At 33.1% G+C, this 24,583-nt stretch overlaps 2 protein-coding genes across 5 annotated transcripts in view; both read right to left on the reverse strand.

Annotated features, from left to right (window-relative positions):
• Nucleotides 1–23,530, reverse strand: part of LOC148618142 (uncharacterized) — a 75,780-nt gene extending 52,250 nt beyond the window's left edge. The window contains exons 1-2 of one of the 4 annotated variants that reach the window (XM_088586039.1): nucleotides 23,390–23,530; nucleotides 4,257–4,307 (exon numbers count right to left, since the gene is read on the reverse strand). The gene's annotated coding sequence lies outside the window, so the exon portion shown is untranslated. Of the gene's footprint in view, nucleotides 1–401; nucleotides 487–4,256; nucleotides 4,308–23,389 lie in introns of those variants that run through there. The other 3 variants (XM_088586036.1, XM_088586038.1, XM_088586037.1) reach the window with 3 other exon arrangements.
• LOC148618143 (protein CFDP2-like) lies at nucleotides 15,818–16,663 on the reverse strand. The gene has a single exon (XM_088585168.1). It carries the CDS (start codon nucleotides 16,661–16,663, stop codon nucleotides 15,818–15,820), a length of 846 nt encoding a protein of 281 aa, XP_088441294.1.
• Nucleotides 23,531–24,583: the final 1,053 nt, after the last annotated feature.

Below are 24,583 nucleotides of genomic sequence, written 5' to 3' on the forward strand. Positions count from 1 at the left end.
GCTTTTAGAAACATAGACGAAACAATGAACTAAAGTTATTATGGTGGTCCAGGATTGTTCTTACTTTGCAGCGAAATATGTCAATACAAATATATCTAAAATGTCTTGAAACATTTTTTTCATTGATAATTTTGTCTCATTCTTACATTCTGAGATGTATGTATAAATAAATTATATATATATAAATATATAAAAAATAGTCAAAAATCACTCTTACGGGGTGAATGATCTTTAAAATCGATGCGAAACATTACAATAAATTCAATAAACGTCTAAATATATTTAACATCATCAAAAGATTGTAAAATTTCCATTGAATATTTCGGACAACCGATATCTTTCTTCAGCATAATACTTATAAAGTTCAAGATCAAAACAGATTCAAAAGCTAAATCACGTACGCTGTGGGTGATTGTTTTAAGTTCTATGATCGTAACAATGTTGGGTATGTCCGGCAGATCTAAGATGGACACTCAGAGGGAGGTTTGGTTTGCATTTTAAATCTCTGGAAAATATATATATACTTATAATGATTCACGAATTATAAGTAGACAGATCAAAATCCAAATACATACATACTTTATATCAGATATGTACTCTATTCATGACACTTTTATCATAGTAAAAATGTAGTAATAATGGGTTATTGTATTTATACTGGTGTATATTTTCTTAAGCAAATATCAGACTGAACAAGCTCGTGAGTGCAGTTACACTTTTCTTTGCGACGGAATTTTGTTCAGACTAAATCAATGAACCTTATATCCTAAATGTGTCAGACATCCTAATGCACTTGTAAAGACTCACTGCAAATTTAACAAATGAAAAATGCGTTTTGGAATGATCAGTATTCGCATCTTATCGCCGTCCAATCTCCTTCATATACAAGATAAATCCGAACATTAGTACGTAGACTTCATGCAAGTATTTTGTACAGTCATTTTTCAGCCTTTCATTTTGACATTAACAAGCGAAATTTTATAACTATAAACTAAAATTATGATTAGTTTCAATCGGAAAATGCGCTTTCCACGGAAGCGTTAATATGTATTTTCAACTTGATTGCACTACAGTTAGTATCTAAAAGTATCAATATCCAGTTTGCATCTTCATTCAGGAGCTTAGAATGACATGATTAGAAATCTATAATCGTGAGAACCCAATTGTTTTCAGGGAACCTTTTCTAGCTAACTGTGATAAGTAAATACCAATCATATAATACCTTTTTTTAGGATAGATATGGCAAAACACAGCGTATATAAAAAGTTATATTATAAGGATATACCAATAATACCATAAGAATGCCAAACTTTTCTGTCATAGATTTGATCGGGCCTAGTCACTACATAGTTGGAAAATGTTTCTTCGGGAGCGTTTTAGGTTCCACCTACCGCATAATATGTTTTTGTAGGAAGTCGCCTAGTAGTTGTATGGTATGCTTCTATGATAATACAGAACTATATAATAAAGTGATTATTTGCTTTTGAAAAATCACGTTTTTTGATAGTGAAGTTTACCTTCATCATCCATTAACAAATGTTTGAATTTAGTATGGTGTTTATACATTTGGAGGTTTACCGAAGTGGTACCAGTATCGTATTGCATATCCCTGAGCTGGTGTACGTCAAAACAAGGATGCTATAAAAATATAGTGCATTTTCTTTCTGCCTCTCTACAAACTAATATTTTGTCAAAAGATATGAACAATGACTTATAAAATAGAGCAAACATCACACTGTAAGATGAAGAACTTTTTTAAAAGAAAATCTAACATAATATAATAAAAATGTTCCACTGAAAAGGTTGGTTTGGTGAGTGCAAAACGAAAGTGAAAGTAGGGAAAATGGCTATTTATAGTTCGAGACTACTTTTCTGTCCGATCTTCGTGGACTCACCCTATTTTCTTTGCGGGAAATTATTTTTTCACATATCCTTAGAAATGCTACATAAGTGAAAGTTTTATTGAATCAATATCCATATTTTTTAAAAAATCCTAAAAATATGCACTTCACTATAGAAGTCTATGGGAAAATTAATACGATACTGAGACCAAGTGCAATAGATAGATAACGGTAGATAACCTCAAAAGCAATCATAATACGATGTAGATAAATTGATAAAGAGTATCAATAATTAATACAGAACGATATTTTTTTTAAACGATATAAACACGTTTCGAAAAATAACGATATCTGGTTATACTATTAAGTCCATATTTTAAGTATGTTACATTTATGATAAGATTTTTAGTATTGTTTTTAGTATATAATACCATTATTGTAGTTGATATCAAAATGATCACAGTCATAACAAGTATCAATAAAGTACATCTAAGATAATTCAATTACATTACTGAATGTAAAAGTTTTTCAACAAATTTATTTTCAAAAACAATCAAGAAACAATATACAATTTTCCTGATGATTTGAAAATTACAAATAAAAGTCATTCTCAAATCCGTGTATTTTTTTTTCAAAAATATAATATATAATTTAGGACACAAACATTAAGGAATGTTAATTATTGGGAAAGGAATATCCTTTTGTAAAATTAATTTATGATATAAATTACATGAGCATGCAATATTTATATTTCTTATACCCACCCCCACTTTGCAAGTAAAGAGTATATAGTGATAGGGTTGTCCGTCCTTCCGTATGTAAATCTTTTCTTCCATTTAACAAGGACCCATATATAGACCCTTATTGAATGAAATTGAATGAAACTTTCTCAGAAACTTTCATAGAATCTTAATTGTATCTGCACCTCCTTTTTTAAGATTTTGATATATTCTTTATTTGTAATGTCATTTTTTAAAAATGTTTGCATCTTAGAAAATTGTTATTAAGGCATTTGCCTAATACTGTACTCTTAAGTTAATCTAAGATAAATTTATCGAGAAATATTGTAAATTTAAGATTAAATATGCTGTAGCAGAAAATATGCATATTTGCCTTTCTGATGATCAAGTGTTTAAGCGGTATACTTAAAGAAGTTTGTTTTATCGGCATTACACCACGAAAGGAAAATTGCACTAAAATTATAGAACAACTTTAAACCCAGCTGACTGCATTAATATATAACAATATTTTACCTACAACTTTTGTGTCATCTATTGTTATGTATTACTGAGTTAAAAATGGCCCTGTAAACCGTATTTACGTATTTATTGCATTTACGTTATAGACACATATTTACAGTCTACCTTTCCTTCTCTGTTTTATTCTGGTGAAATTTATTCTATGAATAGAATCTGTCAATTGCCAAATTTGGACTTTAACACTTTTCTCTGACCAGCCTCTGATAAATATTCTAAATAGCGTTACAATATCAGATATTTTCAACCCACTCTCCAACAAAGTCTGAAGGGAAAAATTAGTCCTTTTCATATATTTGATCTACAGACCTTATGGGCGAACGGTTTTACTTTATGCATTCCATTCGAAGTTTCATAATGTCTGATTAGTTTCTATCTCCTTACGACTCAAGGTCAGGACTTAAAAGCGGTCCAAAATATTAGGCTGTATTTGTGTCCTTTTCAAATACAGGCATTGTAAGGATCAAACCAGTTATTTGAAAACATTAGACATTTCAACCTGAGAGTCAACCATTTTTAGTTTATATAATTCCAACCACCTCTTGATATTGTGAAGGTAATATCATGAAGAAATATATGCATATAATGTCAAAGAATAAACATATAATGTTAATGTTTATGCGTATGACAAAGTTTATGTACATTGTATATAATGTCGAAGTACATGCGTACAAGGACAAAGTATATGCGTACAAAGACAATGTATATGCATATAATGTCAAAGGATAAGCATATAATTTCGAAGTATAAGCATATAATATCAAAGTATATGCATTGAATGACAAAGTATCAGCATATAATGAAAGCTAGACAGGAACGGTGTTCCATACGACTAACATATCATTGATTGTAAGTATTGTTCTCCTGGTTTGATTTGCATTGTTTACATTATGTTACTTACAGCATGGACACTAAAAACGCTGAAAAAATCTTCTAGAAAACATCATATAAAAACTTTTATGATTGTGAATCGAAGGTAAATAATATTTCATGCTGCATTCAATAATGCTTGGTAACTAACACATGGTAAGTAAACAAAAACAAAGCATGATTAATACAAAACAAACACAAAATACTAGGGTCATAACAATGGCCGCCTTAAACTACTTAGAAAGAATTTGTGGTACTAAATAATATAGTATCAGTTATTAATACTAACCTCTCTTGTCGCTAGCTTCCCCAATAATAAACTGTTTCACGACGATTGCCACTTCAATTTAAATATAAAAATAGTCATCAGTTTGATAAGATAATCAGATCTATCGTTATTATGATTTCCGAATTTTAACTTGTTTTTCATGGGTCATGGTTTAAATTCTTTATTTATGTGTGTATCTTAGTTTATTTCTTCCTGTAAGTTCTTCTTTATGTGAAGTGTCCATTTTTTTTTATATCAGTTTAATTGGTAAAATTAAGTAGATCACTTCTGTTTTTCCTATCTTGTATTTTATTTTTAAATACATCTCAGTTAATGTTCAGTTTTTGTTCTCGTTTGTTTTTCTTTCTTTCTTTCTTTTCTGTAAAAAAAATTGCTATCAGAATATGTGTGTATAGATTATGAAAAATCCATGACACTCTGTATACCTTTTTAAAATTAATACATATTTTTTTCTGGAAAAATAAAAAAGTCAACTCGTTACATGATACTTTAAGTAGCTGTTTTATTTTTAATGAAAAAAAAAACATAAATTAGGCCTTTCTTTGGTCTAAATAAAAAAAAACACTGTCGATTCGTAACTTCATTGGCAGGTTGCCAGTACTTTACATTTTTTAACAGAACCTTGGAAAATAAAACGAACTTAAAGTTATGTAAAAAGGGATATTGATTATTTACTTTGCAAAAGTGATGATGGGTCTAACTTATTTCTAGGCTGTTTTTATTTATCGAAAATAGACAGTTGTCTAAAATAATATTTGCCGTATACAGGATTAGATAATAAACGAATGTTTATTTGGGTTATAATGCTATAGATCAATACTATAATACATGTATCTTCCGTTGCAATTTGTTTAGATTAAGGGTCAAATTTTGCTAGACAGACTTGACTATTGTACTACACAAACGTACTCACTGCATATAATACAATTTAACTCTCAAAACCGTATAAATTTTATTCAGGATTCAGGAGTCAGAAATGGTTCATTCCAATATGTTTACTTGTAAAAAACAACCAAAGTAACGACAAAACAAAATGAATAAAAAAAGATAAAATAAAATAAAATAAAAACATCACAGAGAAAAAAAGAGAAAATAACACAAATAACTTAGCTTTTTTTTGTCCACCGTTAATTTGCTATCTTGAAATATTTTGATCAAAGGTCACTTCGTAAGAAACAATGGCAAAAAACGAATAAATTGCATTTGGCAATTTTTTATCAAATTTTTTTGTTTTATTTACTAGCAGGCTGTCTAAGAAAGGGACTTTTGTAAAGAGATAATTAGTAGGTGTCAATAAAACAGGGAAAATAAATACCAAAAGAACAAAATTATGCCAATCCTAACAAAGAAATGGACATATTTCGGAATGGAGATATGCAAAGAGTAATTAAGGGAACCAAGGTTATAGCGGTAATCAAAAAAATGTAATCCAGGGACAAAGACCAGACATGGAAAACAGACATACACAACAAAGAACATAAAGTAACTAAAATCATACATACAAAGTAACAAAAGTGAATGAGCAACTTAGACTCCACTAAAAACTGGGAGCATGGACCAGGTGCACCGTTAGGATAAGTGTCCTCTGCTTTTCTAGAAACACCCGCGGAGTTGCTCATAAAAAGTCAAGTCCGGGGTAGACAAACGAGGAAAGGAAAACTATGACCCGTTGAATAGATCAGTTTTCATGGTGTTGATGGATACACCATAACGATCCACGAGTTTATGATGACGACCATAAAACTTCTGTAGTGATAACTTCAATATTGTAGCAACATAACCCTGTTCCAGAAGCCTATTTCTTAGAGTTCTAGCGCGATACAAAAAGTCTGCGTAGTTTCGGCAAGCTCTGGCATAACGTATGAGTTGTGATATGAACACTCCATACGCAGGAGCCGAAGGGATGTTGCCACAGATGAAAGTCATGAAAAGTCATCACGTTTGTCGTAAAGTTTGGTCAATAGTTTTCCTTTACCATCGATTTCTAAGTGTAGGTCACTTCACAGTGTCTGTAGTATCCTTTATCTCAAGTTCTTTTGAATAGATGCGATGTATCAAATCCCCGAAATTAGGATTGTTTAAAGATAACACATCATCTATATAGCGGAAACTGAGATTGAAGGATCTAGCTAAACAATATTCTTTCTTTCTGATCAGATCAGCTATAAAGTCAGTCTCATAAGAGTGAAGGAATATGTCAGCCAGTAAAGGGGCACAATTTGTTCCTATTGGAATGCCGACCGTTTGTTGAAAAACACGTCCACCACACTGGACAAATATGTTGTCGATTAAAAATTCCAGCATTTTGTAAACATCTTCCTCTGTATATTTGGAAGATGATTTTGAATTATTTCTTACAAAGTATGAGGAATCTCTACCAAGAACTATATATTTGTATCTAGGTGTACCATCTTTTTTGGAAAAACACCGATGTATAATGTTTTTAAGTCGGGATTTTAACTGAGTATGGGGAATAGAAGTATACAGGATTGAAAAATCATAGGTTTTAATGCTATTATATTCAGATAATAGTCTTGAACTGATTGTCTCCAAAAGATCTTTCGAATTTGTCAGGATCCACATTGAATTAATACCACTACGGGAGTAACTAGTGTTGTGGTAGGACTGCAGACACTCTCTGACAGTTGTGAGTATAGAAGTTAAAAGTTTTGAAAGAGGTTTGGTGGTGCATCTTGCAGATCCAGCTATGAAACGTTGTTTGTATGGATTCTTGTGAAGTTTAGGAATCCAGTACATAGACGTTAAATCACAATCATCGTCCTTGTTAAAAACATAGCAATAAAATGTGCAGAAAGTTGACATACTGGTTGATAAAAGAAAGTATTCAAATAAAACATTATTTTTAATAATCAAGAGGTCTTTAATAAAAACAATGCAAAAGGGAAACGATGAACATTTGCATTGTTACTTTTCTATCCGAAAATCAATATTGACATGACTTGGTAAAAAATTCAAATATTTTTATGTCAGGAATATGACCACTTCACAAGGTTAACGGTTTGCCATTGTAGAAAGTGGCAAATTAGTCAAAAGTCTTATTCCACGGATACTCCAAAATGAGCATGTATAAATAGTTCGAAGATAAGATGACACATACCGAGGTTGCAAATAATGTTTATGTAGCAAGAATGACAATAGCTAGAGCCGCGGATTTTTTAGGCTCAATAGCCCAATAAATGTTTCCCTACGTAGACCACGTCAAGACCACGTGATATGTCTTTTACGTTTTCTACGTATCCTGTTTTATGTCACAACTTAAAAATAGCATAACGTTTATGCATTTGTACATTTAATTCGGATAAAATATACATATACTCGTTGTAAAATTCCAAAAACTTCCAGATAATTATTTGGTGTTTGGTTCCGAAGTTTTCTAAGATATTATCGTGTGAATAAGTTAAACAACTCGTAGTTAACTATAATTTCATGTTTTGGGAAACTGTAATGTATAAACCTTGATTTATATCCTATCAAGAACATGATACACACCTTCCCAAATGCACTCTTAACCATGAAAACGCATTCAATTAGTCTGTACATCTGTATGCATTTATCATACTGAGAAACCAAATTCATACTTAGAGGAACACTTCCGAAGGTGCCCATTTATGCAAGTTCAATACATATCAAACTTCTTTCACATCTTTTTCATCATTTTAGCTGACGACACCTCTGTGTAAGTTTCATGGAATTTAAAAAAAACTACATGTAGTAAATACATGTATATGTACATCTTGTCTTAATGTACATTCGTATCTTATAAGTTAACAAGTGAATGTATATAGTCAAAACCTATAACGTCTTTGTAAACGCAAACACATGACATTATTAAATCTATTGAAAAAACTACATTTAAACTAAGTAAAACATCACTACACAATATTTACATAATATTCAATAATAAAACATAATTTGGCAATCCGGGGGCTACTCGTAGAAAACAAACTAATTTTAGAAATTAGCATCTGGGGGAGCCCAGCAGATACATGAAAGATGTAAAAAATGAAAATACATGTTAACTCAAAAATGAAAGAAAAGAAAAGTACATTGTATCTGGGGGAGGGGGGAGCCCGGCAGATACTGTATAAATTTTGTCTAATCTTAGTACCTGGGGAGCCCAGCATGCACGCCAACATCCTACATCTTAGTGGCTGGGGGAGCCCAGCATGCACGCCTACATCCTACATCTTAGTGTCTGAGGGAGCCCAGCAGACACGCCTACAACCTATCTTAGTACCTGGAGGAGCCCGGCAGGCACGCCTACATATTACATCTTAGTATCTTTGGGAGCCCAGCAGATATGCCTACAACCCTATCTTAGTACTTGGACGGAGCCCGGCAAGCACACCTACTGACGTTTGGAAGTTGTGGACCAGATATCTGGAGAAGCCCGACAGATGCCACAACTGATTTCTAAACATTGCAAAAATTTCAGGAAGTAAAAGATAACCTGGGGGAGCCCAGCAGGTTAATAACATAAACGCATTTGTGCAATCTGAATTGGGGATTATAATTCCAGAAAAATGGAATTGAAAACGCCAAAAGGAGTATAACGAGTGCCCCCAAGAAGATTGCTCCATTGTTTATATGAATTGTACCTTTAAATGTAGGTGTTGTAACCCATTATAGTCAACAATAAACATCTGATGGAAATATTCATTTGATTCGTGCATGTATAATTGTATCTATTGAAGTCCTCATGTACCTAGTAAAACAGTTTGATGACCATCGACCTTAAGTTTGAACCAACTGATCTTCGATTCCTGCAGCAGCAGGAGCAGTAGCTGCCCTATACTAAAAGGAATGACCACTGTATTTGGAATCATCAAACCTAATGAAGATAATGCATGTCTAAAAAGTCAATAAACTTGTTTCTACTCAATGGTGCTCCTTTACAGTCTATAAAATAGCTTATGAACTTACAGCACTTGTTTCTTCCTAAGTTCAATGAATTTTCATACATTGTACAGGTTTGATACTTTCAGATTCAAAATATGAATATTTACACCCTGTCTGGAAGGATCAGTCTTCAACATTTTCAAATTCAAAACATAGTAAGACCTATTTATATCAAAAGTAATATCTCGCATTAAGATACAGTGATCATGATCCATTTACTGGTAACAGTAAATTCCCCACAATGTTAAAGCCAAAAAATGATAATTGATAAAGTGCTAACATCAGAGAGACTAGAAAAGGGGACAAAACCCCTTTTTAAATAATTTACAAATCTCTGTAAAAATAAAATTTCAAGAAGTCTTTTCTTAAAGCTAAATCAGAACTTTGAATTCTTTTCATTCCTCTCAATGTACATTCTAACCTATCCTTACACTTGAGTGGATCGTTTCTACCTTCCCTTAAGTAAAAAAGCCTAACTCCAGATCGATAAATCTTAGTAGTGGCTAATTTTAGATATAAGGCTTGATTACAGTATGTGAAAAAGTTAATTAATAACTATTCGTCTATAGTAGGCGGGTCTCCTGGTTGGTTAGCCATACCATACAAGGTGACAAATTGGCAGAAAAGTTCAAAACCAGTTTTGTAAGCTGCTGCTGTATTTGCACTAATAGAAGCGGTCCATAACCGTTCCTTAACATTATCAAATTTTTCCACTGAATACAAGGTGTTTGAACTTGATCTACCTATGGTGCTAGCTGTCGAAACTTGGCATTTTTATTAATAATCGCTACTGTAGACATATTGTCGCAATGAAACACAGTTTTATGCCTAGCCGAGTTCTAACCCACAAGGCTATAGCCATAGCTATGGTATTTAACTCAAGTAAGGCCATAGAAGCATCTTCGTTGTGCAAAATCTGTGAAGGGAACCTGCCTTGAAACCACATAGTACCATACATACCCCCCCCCCCAAAGCGCAGTCTGTAGCATCAGTGAATAAATGCAAATCAGATGCTGAAGTAAGATTATAATTTAGAAAGAAAGAAATGCCATTCCATCCAGACAGGAATTTCAGCCACATTTGTACATGTATATCCAATCTAGTCTTTGGTAAGATAAAAGTGGTGATGCAGGATAAATTACTCTGCATGCAAAATTGAGATGACCCAATAAACCGAGTAATTGTCTCTTTGTACATTATTTAAAAGTCAGCAATTTCTATATGTTTTCACAAATCCTATCGATTTTTTCCCTGGTAAACGAGCTTCCATATATTCCGTATCTAGTATTACACCTAAATATTCCAAACAATATCTGTTGAACAAGAAACTGTATAGAATTTTAGAAAATGTCATGCTGAAAACATGTCTTACAACATCTTTTATTATTTTGATAACTATTTCTTAAGAATTAATTCATGGACTAAAACATTAAGTATATAATGAGGAGTGACAGAGAATGAGTAGAAATGAAACAGTTACAAAAAACGGGGAAGAACGAAGAGCAATCAAAGCAAATAAAACAAATAACATGCTCATCTCAAATTTAGCTGCACCAAACACTTGAGAAAGGACAAAAATACGTTACTCACACTATATATATTAAAAGCAATCTTCGTCATGAAGAAACTACATAGTTCTTTCTTGCGCTATTATATAAATGGTTAACACGAACACTTATTAGTCTCATATGAATAAAGGACAGTTATTTCGTTTAATTCTAAACTCAGTAGCTTTTAAGACATAAAACATCATATTCAGTATAAAATGTAATGCAGCAAAACAAAAAGAAACAAAAAGAAACAAAATACATACATATTCGTTCGTCTTCGATATATAAAAATGATGTACTCGAAGGCAAACTACTTCGGTCTTACTATAATAAAATAATGAGCTTGACCTATGAATAGTGAGATTTGTATTCATTTTTATATTGTACCACATGATATTAACAAAATAAAATCTAGTGTTACTACGAAAATTTCCCACACATCTCATTTTTTCCTATTACAAAGTAGAATATACGCAAATCTATTCGAATCAACAGTTTCTAGAAAGGGTAATCAAGGGAACCAAGGTTATAGCGGTAATCAAAATAATTATAATTTCATTCGGTTGAAGTATTGAATTAGAATGAAATAAATTTCTCCTGGGTATTTGCATCATTTATGTGCGGTGGATGTTACGGTTTTACCCGTTCTTATAGTATCCCGCTCAAAATATTTAGGGTTTTGGGGGCTTTCGCTTATATTATTCATTTAGCACAACGACGTCCTACTGATCGGTTCGGTTAAATTTTATCTGTTGTTTTACTGTATGTGGTTAAGTGTTTCATTTGGAATATACTATGTATTATATGTTCTAATAAATTACACGTCGCAGCGGCCTTGTCGTGCGGCTATCCATTTTATCATGACTTTATATTTATTCCCTTTAGAGATTCTAGGTTATTCGGTGTTCATTCTTAAAACATTTTTTGTGTCCGCTGTTTGTTGTGTAATACACAATGATGAGGGGTTGTTACCAAGAAAATGTTATCCAGGGACAAAGGCTAGACTTGGAAAACAGACAAACACAAAAAAAAAATAACACAAAGTAACAAAAATCATACATACAAAGTAACAAAAGCAAATGAGCAACTCGGACTCCAATAAAAACTGGGAGCACGGACCAGGTGCAATGGTAGGGTAAGCGTCCTCTGCTTTTCTTGAATCCCAGTGCAGGTCCAGGTGTTAAAGGAATAGGCCTGCAGCAGCGCTAAACTTGTCGTAAAAGGTGACTAAATAGTGTTTAGAACCCTAACCAGGGGCTAGAGCTCTTTGCCCACAGAGCAACTGGGATGTGTGCCCCAGGTGGTGGAATGGGGTACCCCTGGCGTGTTACATGCATGTTCATCGTCTGAATACAGCTGAAATATTGCTGCTCGCACGTTAAACCCCAACAAACAAACAAACAAACAAACTAACTTTTTTAGAAACACCTGCCGAGTTGCTTCGGGGTAGACGACAGAGGAAAGGACGGAAACCTACAAGTCGAACAAATCAGTTTTCATGTTGCAGATGGATATACCGTAACGTTCCACGACCTCATGACATGATGACGACCATACAACTTCAGTAATGATGAGTTGTATCAAAAAAACCCTGTTCCAGAAGCCTATTTGTTAGAGTTCTAGCGCGATACAAAAAGTCTGCGTAGTTTCGGCAAGCTCTGGCATAACGTATGAGTTGTGATATGAACACTCCATACGCAGGTGCTGAAGGGATGTTACCACAGATTCAAGGAAAGTTGACAGTTCTGAATGAAACGTCATCACGTTTGTCATAAAATTTGGTCAATAGTTTTCCTTTACCATCGCTTTCTAAGTGTAGGTCAAGATATGAGGCTGACTTCAGTGTGTGTAGTATCATATGAAATGATTTCTCGCAATTAAATTACATTCTGAAGTATTTTGTCAATAGAGAAAAAGTGAGAAACATGGAACAATGAAGACATGTATAGAATGTACAACGGTGTCTTTGCGTTTGGTAATTTACATAAATGAAAACTGTCTCTACAGAAAACTCTGTCTGCTCTTCAATTGTACAACATTCATAAGTTGCTAAATATATTTTCCTGAATTGCAAACAGTAAACGAGATTCGTTCTTCATTTTAAATACCGTACTTTATAATCAAAAAAATGATTGATTAACAATCATTTTAAGTGTAAAATCAGAATCAACTTCAGAACTAGGAGTTTAATTTTATGATATAAAGAGTTTGAAAAGGATGAATGACTCGTGAACAAGAGAAGTGAAAAACTTTGCTGCACGTCTATTGAGGTTGAGATTGTCTTGTGGTGAATTGTCCAGCTTTTTGTTTTAAAAATCACCTCTTGCTAATGTTTTTCATGTCATTTTCCTTCTGACTTTCCGTGATGTTTGCATGCATTTTCATATGAATTTCGGCATTAACATGTTAACCTAGTTTGACATCCCTACTACCTTTCTTCCTCAAGTTAAAAATGAAAACAAGTAGTATTTCCAATACCCCGATGTCACAGTGGATTAACAGAAAATGACAAATTTCGTCAGTTGACGCTAGTTCTAGAGAACGCAAATATATTTTACCTTGTTCTTTTTTTTCCTCTTGTAAAAATCTAGTTACAACTCGACATTTATATAAATGTAGTATGATTGGATGTGATTTGTAGGAATTTTTTTATCAAACAATGACTGTTGAGTTATCATTCTTCGCTGAATTTCGAAAAAAAATATTGTCTCAAAATAATTAGGTTGAACAAGTTTTTTCCAGGTTATATAACTATATGTAGATTCGTCTTCCGTAATAATAGGATCCCTATGATTATATGATCCTGCTAAAACAATTGTTATCAGGTTGAACAAACATTAAGTAAAAATAACTGATTTAACCTTGAAGTGTAAGTATCAAAGAACGAAGTCAACGAATGATCACCATGCTCTTTGTTAAAATGTAAAGGGTCAAAGGAGGTCATAAGAATCTATTGTGTGTGTTTTGGTGATAGGAGACTTACTTACTTACTTACTGCCCTTTACGCCACTGGCATGTAGGGCAGCAACGAAGTTCCTCCACTCTTGTCTATCATTGGCAAGTTTCTGTAATGTGCCCCAAGTCTTCTTATGTTCTTTGACTTCTGCTTCAATGGTGCATCTCCAGGTGATCTTTGGGCGTCTTCTCCTGCGTTTTCCCTCAGGTGTCCAGAATAGGGCTGTTTTTGTGTTGTCTTTTGGGTCTTTTCGCAGGACATGTCCTAACCACTTCCATCTTCGTTTCATAATGATGGTGGCCATGTCTTCTTGTTGGCATCTATTAAGGAGGTCCTGATTACTGATCTTAAGAGGCCAAACTATTCTAAGGATCCTCCTCAGACTCCTGGTGTGAAAGGTTGAGAGTTTGTGTTGGTCTAACTCTGTTATCCTCCAGCACTCTGACCCATAAAGCAGAATAGGCAAGACGCAACTGTTATACAATTTTAGTTTGGTGCGGATAGTGTACTGTCCTGATCTCCAGACAGGTTGCAAGCTATTAAACGCTCCTCTTGCTTTTGAGAGTCTAAGGTGGATGTCGCTCTCCGCACCTCCATCAGTTGTAGCTATACTACCGAGGAATGTGAATTTGTTGGTAAAAGGTAGACATTGTTCGTGCAGTTTGATAGGTGTTGGTGTGTTTACATTCAACATCATAACCTCGGTTTTCTTTTTGTTGATGTTTAGCCCAATTTGTCCTGCAAAATTCTGAAGTTTCTTGGTCTTTTCTTGTATGTGTTGGTGGGTGTGAGAAAGCAAAGCTATGTCATCGGCAAAGTCTAGATATTCCAAGATGGAGAAGGTATTCCATCTGATGCCTCTTGGAGTGTCTTTCGTTGTTTGTCGCATCACCCAATCAATGGCTATGATGAAAAGTGTCGATGACATAACACAGCCTTGGAGGACTCCAGTTTTTACATTGAAATACATGTCGCTGTTGTTTCCAACTCTGCATCTGAAGTTCGTGTAGAAACTTTTGATGACGTCTATAAGTTGTTGTGGTATTCCGCATGATCTAATTATTTTCCATAAACTTTCTCTATGTATGCTATCAAAAGCTTTTTCAAAATCTATAAAGTTAAAATAGAGTTGTCTCTACCATTCAGTGCTCTGCTCAATAATATTGCGTAGCGTGAAAATTTGGTCGATGCAGCCTCTACCTGGTCTAAATCCAGCTTGTTCTTTTCTCAATAGTTCATCTACAGATCTTGCAATTCTTATGATGACAACTTTGGCTAGTATCTTACTTTGGATAGGAATCAAAGTAATACCTCGCCAGTTATTACAATCATTTAATGACCCTTTCTTTGGTAATTTTATGATGGTTCCTTTGTTCCACTCATCTGGTACTTTGGTCTTATTCCAGATATCTTGGAAGATGGGATGGAGATTTTTTGCGGATAGGTATGGATCGTTTTTAAAGAGTTCTGCATTGAGATTATCACTACCTGGTGCTTTGCCACTTTTCAGACTTTTGATTGCTGTTATGATTTCAGATATTTCTGGTGGTTCTATATCTATGTCCAGTTCTACTTCTGCATCGTTAATTTCCGGTTCTTGAGAAGGTGGTAGCCTGTTAAGTAACTCTTCAAAATGTTCTGTCCACCTTTTTTCTTGAGCGCTTTCTGAGGTTAATATGTTACCCTGTTTGTCGTTGACAGGTAAATTTGGAGATGATCTATTCGTCCCACATAATTCTTGTAATTTTGTATAATTTACTCTGTTCTCCTTTCTGTGCTGCTTCTTCTGCATTATTTGCTAGCTCTTCCATAAAATTCCGTTTGTCTGTTCGAACCAGTTTCTTAACTTCTTTTTTGTATTGAGCTGTATTCTTGTTGGAGTCTTTCTTTTAGCCACGGTGATTTGGTCTTATCTCTTTTGGCTTTAATCTCTCTTCTATTATTTATTGTTTTCCAAGTTTCAGGTGTTATCCAGTCCTTATGTTTTTGCTTTTGTCGCAAACCTAAACACTCTTCACTTGTTTTTGTATATATGTCGGTTATTTTGTTCCATTTTTCATCAATATCATCCACAACATCTTCCAAGATATTTAACGTTTCATAGCGATTCTTGGGTGTTATTGAAAAGTCATTGTTTACTTCAAGATGTTAAGTTTTTCTGTATCATAACGAGTGGTTGTAACTTTCTTTCCAGCTGCTCTGAGCTTGAGTCTGATATTTGCTGTAACAAGTTGATGGTCACTTTCTACATCAGCTCCTCTTTTGACTCTTACATCTAGCAAAGATCGTCTCCACATTCCATTTATCATGATGTGGTCAATTTGATTTCTGTCTCTTAAGTTTGGTGAATACCACGTTAACTTGTGGATATCCTTGTGAGGGAATAGTGTGCCTCCAGTGACATAGTTGTTGATGTTGCAGAAGTCAGTTAATCTTTCACCATTTTCATTCATACTACCACATCCATGTGTACCCATAGTTCTTTCAAAGTTCAAGTTGTTATTGCCTACTTTTGCATTCAGGTCACCCATAATTATTTTGATGTCATGATGTGGGGTTTGATCTAACTCTTGTTGAAGTTGCTCATAGAATGCATCTTTGTCTTCATCGCTGGCATCATTTATTGGAGCATAGCACTGAAGTAGCGTCATATTAACTTGTTTACCCCTCAGTCTAGCCATGATCAATCTGTTGCTGACTGGTTTCCATTCCATCAGGGTTCTGTCTACTCCTTTCTTTAGAATGATGGCTACTCCCTCCTGATGTTTCCCATCTTCTCTTCCTGAGTATAGTACTGTTTCGCCTGTTTTTATCTTTCCAGATCCTGTCCATCTACTTTCACTGACACCTAAAATTTGTAGTTTGTACCGTTGCATCTCAGTTGTTATCTGTGCGAGCTTGCCTGTTGCATACATCGTTCTCACGTTCCAACGCCCGATGTTTGTATTGGTTTTTATCATGTTGAGGGCCTCCCCAGTCATGTTGGTAGTCTTCTCTCGGCTTTTTCTACCTACAGTCATTAAAGCTCCACTGTTGGTGCGGTGGGGCTCTCCGCTACAGTTGTAGATTTTTTCTACGTTGCTATTTCCGTAACATATCTTTTTCTTTTTACAAGTTAGGGTTGTTAGCCCTAAGCTTAACCCCCATAACTTGGTGATAGGAGAACGTGAGTGCATATGGCAATCTTGATAGCTAAATTCCCCAACTACATTTTAATATCGAATCTAGTACTGAATATACAATTTATACAAATGACAAACATCTAAGAAATTGTCAGGACATTCCAGAATATTTTTTTCCTCTACTAAAACTGTTAATTGTGAAATCAGGAAACTTTAGGGTCAAAGAACGGAAAATAGACAGTAGATTCGAGCTGTCTTTTTTCTCATTTTACCTTTATTACATCTTAATGCCATTAAGGGTGTGTATAATAAACAACAATAAACATTTAACATATATGTTTAAGAGGAATAAGTTTTACACAATATAAACTAGGTCATGTCCGTGCGTAAGACAAACATATTTTGATTTCTGATTCTGTTTCATTTCCGCTTAATCAAAGAAACCATATCATATGCACAAAAAAGGACATTTACCTTACCAAAATAATTTTTTTATCGCAGTTTGAAATTTTCAAAATATATTAACACATGGTTATACCGCCGCACGCTAGCACATTTGTACATACACTAACGAAAACGTTCATCTCTTTATTGATAATTACATAAATTGACTTAGTTTAAAAGAAACGTTGATATATCGTGTAAAGAGAGTTGTTCTCGTTAATCAAAACCAACAAACAAACTCTTAAAGGAATATAACAGACAGACATATTTTGCAAGAGCATTGGTTGGTACGTTTGAATTATTGTTTGAAGTGGAGTTAGCCTATTTAAACAAATGTAACCAACTAGGTTACAACTCTAATTAAAGCATACGCTTATGTAAAATCAAGCAAATGGACCAATTTGATTTTAAATCAGTTATTAAAGCTGGATTGATTTAGCTTATTTTTCAATCGCATAAGGATATATATTGACTGTTAAAGTTTTCATGTTTCCAATGAGTTTTGTTTTGTTATTGTTTGTTTATTTTTTGTACTTTTGTTTGTGTTCGCTTTACGTGATTAAATAGTCTTTATACTAAATAAAAAAAATAACAATCTGTAAAAACTTCGGTAGGTTGTACATAAGTTGCAAGGAATTACAAGGCCTTTAAATTCAGTACCGAGGGATTCTATTTTCTGCAGCCTCGGTGCTTATGGGTTTAGAAGTTTGTGATATATTGACATTTGGTACAATCGAGACACAATTCAAACAGACACTTCGGATGACAACAAGTCTGTCAATGCTTACAAGACTTGATTATACTTGGAATATGTTGACAATTGTGTACTGGTTACTGGAAATGTTAAAGGGAAAATGTAGAAGTGGGTCTACATCATTTCTAAAACTGCATTACATTACACCCACAATCCAACTTAATATACAACATTAAAATATTAGTTTCAATAACCCAATCCAAACCATTTACAGACGTTAGCTTGACACAAACAGACCAATCAACAAACTTATAATGCATATTGGAAAGGATTTAATGAAAGACGTGAGCGAATCAAGAATGACAACCACATACTTATAGACATCGGGCATTGGACATGACATTTTGATATTGTCAAGGACTTACAACACAAAATAATTTCATTGCAAGGAAGTACAATCCATCCAAGCAGTATAAAATGATTCTTTGTGCTTTGGTTTAAACGCACTGTGTTGCTAAATGTTAAAATTTAGTTTTGTCAAATCAGGCTTTAGCAAATAGTAAAATAACTCAGCTTGAGTGTGAATATGGCGATAATATAAGTTTGAACCTTTTATTCCTACTGAAAACCAAAAATAAATCGGAAAATCCTATATTTTCGTAGAACACTTGACATTTCAAATTGGGTACAAAAAGATGTCAGTGGGTGATTGTAGTCAATTAAATCTGTAATATAGCAAAACTGCCAGGAACACAATCATTTCTTGCCATAAGAACTTTAGTTTCATTTCGCATTCTCATGATCTAATTTTCTACTTATTTGTACAGCAAAATAAAACAAAACAAAAACATGCTGTTTCCAGATGATCCCGGTAGTATGTAAATGCTAAAAAAATAAGCATCCAGCGTCTTCCACCCCAATTGCCTGCCAAAGAGGTTTAAGCTGTTCTTGAGACAAGGAATGGATGTAAGGAAATGGGATTTCACAATCTTTTGATTTCTTTACCCTGCTTATGGAGATGTATATGCTTTCATTGAAGGTTTCACATTTTTAGAATTTATATTTTATCACTACTTCCTAAATTGTTTGAAACAATTTTGAGGTGGCGCAAACCTTTTTTTAAGTTTCCGTTGTATGCTCCTCTTTATAATGGAAGGATGTCAAATGTTAGATTAAAAAACAAACTGAAAGGTATTATTCGATTTTGGTTATATGTAGTAAAATATCGATTTATCGGTACTTTATGGGAAAAGACTAAGCATAAATGTCAAAAGGTAAATTTGATATTGTTAGTTGGCAGTGGAATAACAATTTTTTCGTAGTTTTGTCTCAGTTTTAGTCTTCTTCAACGTCATCTTTGATCATGTAGCAACATACCGATTATTTCCTTCATGAATTGACCAGTTAAACTATTTCAGCAACCATCATGAGGAAAGTGACAAAGCAAGTAATTATCGAATGTCTGTTCTCAAATATTGGATACTTTCAGCACTTACTCTTTTGTCATACATTATGATTCAATATTTTGTAATTTGATTACATAGAAGGGAAAAAAGAAAGAATATGGTAAAATGCAACAAATTTAAATAGTAAATACTACAACAGATCACCAAACGGTATCCAACGAGTGTATGTACACCTCTATGAAACATTTAACGTCGTCAGTGTTTTTCAATTTGTTCATACTAACAACAAAAGCGCTGCATTCTTTACTTTAATTACTTCTATAATATCTATAAAACTTGACGTTTTCAGAATGATACAGGTTACCATTAACTAAAGTCTTGAACAAACGAACGATGAAAAATAAATCTAGGAAATGTATGAATTGTCTTGATAATAACAAAAAGAGTTATATTAATTGTGAATTCCTTTTTGTGTTTATAATGCATCCGGTTATTATCATACTGAAGGAGAAAACACCTCAAACATTCAATATAAATTATGGTGCATGCTCAATATCGCTATTGCAATTTCTCAGACAAAAGACAATTGGACTTTTCTTTGATAGACTATTATTAGTTTTCACAAGTAAAAATATTGTAAAGATTATGTCAATGTCATTATGTCTTCATGTGAAAAAAATTTCCAAATGTTATCATTCAAATTTAACCTCTATTGGTTAAGTTTTAGTGTATATTCTAAAGTGTTATTTTCAATTCTTTATATAAAGTCTGTATTTAGTTTTGTATTTCATTTGTCACTTGGCCCCGTGCAGGTCCGGGTGTCAAAAGAATAGGCCTGCAGCAGATCTAAGCTTGTTATAAAAGGCAACTTAATAGTGCACAGAACCCTAGCCGGGGGCTAAGGCGCTCTGCCCACAGAGCAACTGGGATGTGTGTCCCAGGAGGTGGAATGGGATACCCCTGGCGTATTACATGCTGCGGTTGTCAGGCTATAATACGGAAAACCTGACCGCAAACCATAGTAGTGCACCGTGTTAGGAATCATCCCACCTTAAAGAACCCTACTGTGGTATTCTCCCGGAGTAGGAATCATAGGGCTCTGCCACAGGAGGCTAAATTGCCCGACCCTATCCACCTCTCCCTATTTCCAATGGCAATCAAAATTTGTCGACCCCATTGTCCTTGTGTCCCATCACATTTTCCATTTCATCATCATTTCATGTTCATTTTATCATCAATTTAATGTTCATCGTCTGAATATAGCTACTCGGACGTTAAACCCCAACAAACAAACAAACAAACATTTTTCACTTGTATTGCTTTATATGTTTTACCGGTTGCATTGAAAAGCATATGACTTTAAGTCGATTGTGCACTAGCTTGGAAAGATTGTTTCAATTTGGTAACATGAATATTCTTGTCTTTAGTTGGTGTCAAAACTTAAAACAGAAAAGCATAAATGACTGTAGTCTGCTTGCTAAAATGACGCTCATTACTCAAATTAGAATTAGCTTAAAGTAAGGTATATTAATAAGAAGTAATGCAATGTTAGGCATACACCAGGCATAGGCATTCAAGATAGAGATGGATGAGATATGCTGTTTTTAATTTGTTAAAATTAAATTCAATAATTTATTATATTTCAATCCATCATCATCATCGAAAAGTCAGAGTACACTTAACCAGTAAGGACATAACTTTAAGTTTCAACAGTTTTAATATTAGCCATGGAAAAAAGAATCATTTTATCAATAACCAAACAAAAATAAACAGAAATCACAAACAAATGAAATCTTTAATGGTGAAAAAAATATGAAGGCCTTTTTTTTATTTTTCATGTCAACTGAGTTTAGAAAATAAAAATCAATATAAATATGCTAATTGATAAAGAGTTGTTCATTGAAGTACTTCTGACTTTACTTGTATGTGTTTAATATACGAATGGCTGTAGTTGTTCTCCATTTCATCTTCATGACCGGTATTGTAAATCCGAGATTTGTAAGTAAATTGAAGGTAATCACATGCAATTCAAACAGAGAGAAAATCGACTTAAAAACCTTGTCAAAGGCGGCATATTTATGACGGATCATTTCATTGTTCATGCAAGGTAAGTACATGTATGTCTTATTTTATTATCTGTTTATAATATTATCTTGTTTTGGTACAGAATGAATGGCAATCAGATATGAACATATTTTTCTGATAGTTTCTGCTGTTTTTTATGATCATTTTAGATGTTTCAAGCAATTTAGGCGTGTACCATTTATTCTATACGCGTTATAATTATGTCATAGATGTATTTCAATTGATCTTTCCGTAAGCCTTTCTTAGATGTTTCTTTTTTATGTTATATGGTATTTCACTGTGCAATAATAGTAACATTTAATTTCGATAGAAAGATCACAAACAGAAAATACAAGGATAAGTAAACATGCATGGTCTATCTGTAATGCTTTATAGAGTTAAACTATTAGACTTGGGTGAGGTCTAATGAAATGCAAATATCGTGACAAACAAAAACAAAATATACAGGTATCATTTTTGAGGGTAGTGAAAGCATTTCTTAGAGATAAAAGTGCAAAATCTCTAAACTCTTTGTGATAGCTGGTACACACCTTTACATATTTTGAGCAAAGATATATCTTAATAACTTAGATAAGGCTATCTTTTGATACAAGGAAGATTTCATTTGATTTCAATCAATATACTCAATCAAATGTAACAACGAAAACAAACATTCAAAATTTTAAGTTTTTGTAAAGTTGTCAAAAAAGAAAAAAAGAAAGGAAAATTAATGTATACTTTACACTAGACAATATTCTTCGAAATGTATTGAAAATGGACCATTTAAATCCGTCTTTTTTTAAAATTGCTTGGTTGACGACTATATATACTTTGCTTTTTTTTATTTTAACCAAACCCGATGCTCGCTTATATATGTGAAAGCTGTGCATTATTGGATATGCGTTCACCTATTTTTGTTGTAGCATACACCACTTTTTTTTTAATATTTGAATACATTGAAACAACAACGAAAGTGTGAATAAAAACATACAATTTGGTACAATTAAGGTAGAAAAAAGTTTATCCCGACATTCACACACATATACTCCATGAAAACGACCAGTAAAAAATATCTCTGTTTTCTTGATATACCCACTTCAGCTAATAATGAAAGTAATTCACTGTGGCCGAGGTGAACAACTCACTTAAAGGGAATTTATTTAAATAGGGGACAGTCATTTAGTGCTATAAATTGTCAGAGATTACAACAAAAGAAGCGGTAATCAATGAAGTTTAATTAATCCTGAAAAATGCAATTAAAACGAAACATATTAACATCTCAAGAAATGTTTCCTCAAGGTAGAAAGTGACGTTTTATCTTAGCTTTATGATTTTTACTGCTGTGATTGTTTACTATTCTACAAAGCAGTAAAATCAATATATCTCAATACATTTTTCAGTATAATAGATCTCAGAGAGTGATTTATATATGTCTACTTTGTTAAACGAAACAATTATATGTGGTATGTTGATCAAAACAATGATTGATGTTAGACCAATGAGTTTTTAAATTAAAAAAATATACATATGTTAATTGATTACATTCAACTCATTGCATGTTTGCATTTACCACTTTATTACCAAAATATTTTTCTCTTCAGGAATTGACCAATACAAATGTATCCTATGGCAAAATTCGGATTCACTTACTGTGAACAGATACATCAACACCGTATCGGTCGCGTAATAAAATAATCGCAAGGGAGGGTTAAAGTTTTTGTCTCTGAATCAAAGTTAATATACGTCGTTAACCCTGATTAACATGGAAGATATAATCCCTTTATGGAACATTGTACAAAATCTGTCATAAAGGCTCGCGTTATCACAAATGTAGACTTACTATAACATAGACTTATAATCGAAACATAAATTCTAGTATTTAACAATAATAATTTTTTGTGATAAGGTATACAATAACCCGATTAAGTACATCAAAGCATCACATGCATAACTTTAGCAATATGAAAAGGCACATACCTTTTTGTTAATCTCTCTGATCGGTAAAGTAATGCTATGTGTGGCTAACCTCTTCGATCTAAGTACACAAACAGATAACCAGCTTGACCGAGAAATGGTGAGACATACCTATTTCTCAATTGGTTTTCTTGTACATACTTCTGGATGTAGATAATAAAAACATTAGAGACTTGTTTTTACAGGAAAAACAGTATCCTTAGTCATCATTTTGTTTTGTTGTAGTATATAAGATGTTCAAAAAATATGAAAACCTCAGTTGCTAATATTTTTTCTAAAAAATCTCAATTGACACGAAACCTGATCCAATTATTCTAGTTTATTTCACTTTTGAATAGTGTAGACCGTAACACCCACTTACAAATCCCTTTATCAGAGGGTGCAATACGAAAGCGATAAGAAATATAATGTAGGTAAACTGGAATTTCCAAGATTGAATGTATTTTTAGGCATTCTAGTTAGTATTGTTTCAGTCAGATTATAGTTTGCAGTTTACAAAAATTAAAATCAAAAACTGTCATCATCAAAATTAAGTTTGCTCAGATATTAAAAGTATGTATTAAAAAGTGTGTATTGGATACAAGCTTTATTTTTTTATAGAATTATACAGTAACGAATTCCATTTTTCAATTGAACAGAAAAGTCTTAAGTATCAAAATATTGATTCATAGTCTTAGGAAAGTGGTAAAGAGATTTATCATAAGCAAAACGCATTTCATGACTATTTTAGTAAATGCAAATAATAATGTGACAAAATATTCAGGAAAACATCTAAATAATATATGTACAATAAAAACAGCGAAATCATTTAAGCACGATAATTGATGTCCAAAGAAAGGGCAAGAGTAAACTTGATTAGCTTTATCAAAACATGTTTGAGGCAGTTTTTTCTTCTCATCTGACTGTCAGTGATTTCTCGATTTTGTTCTGCTTTAAACATACACGATAGAGCTTGTCCAGCATCAACATGTCAACTAAGTTTGATACGTTATTCTCCTATTCACATTTTGTTTATAAGAAAATTACAAATCCAGCAAATGTAAAATCAATAATGATAAAAAGTAACATTTTCAATACCCTGGTGTAGCAGTTGAGTTTCAAAGAAATAGTAAATTTCTTTCCTGAGGTTTGTCATTAGAAACATATACAATTATTTGTATTTACACTGCTTCTCAAGTGATCAATTCAAATGCAGAT

Source organism: Perna viridis, chromosome 5, assembly GCF_037379345.1.
Source record: "Perna viridis isolate PV_CMFRI_1.1 ecotype Kerala chromosome 5, ASM3737934v1, whole genome shotgun sequence".
In the NCBI taxonomy this organism is placed as follows: Eukaryota; Metazoa; Mollusca; class Bivalvia; order Mytilida; family Mytilidae; genus Perna; species Perna viridis.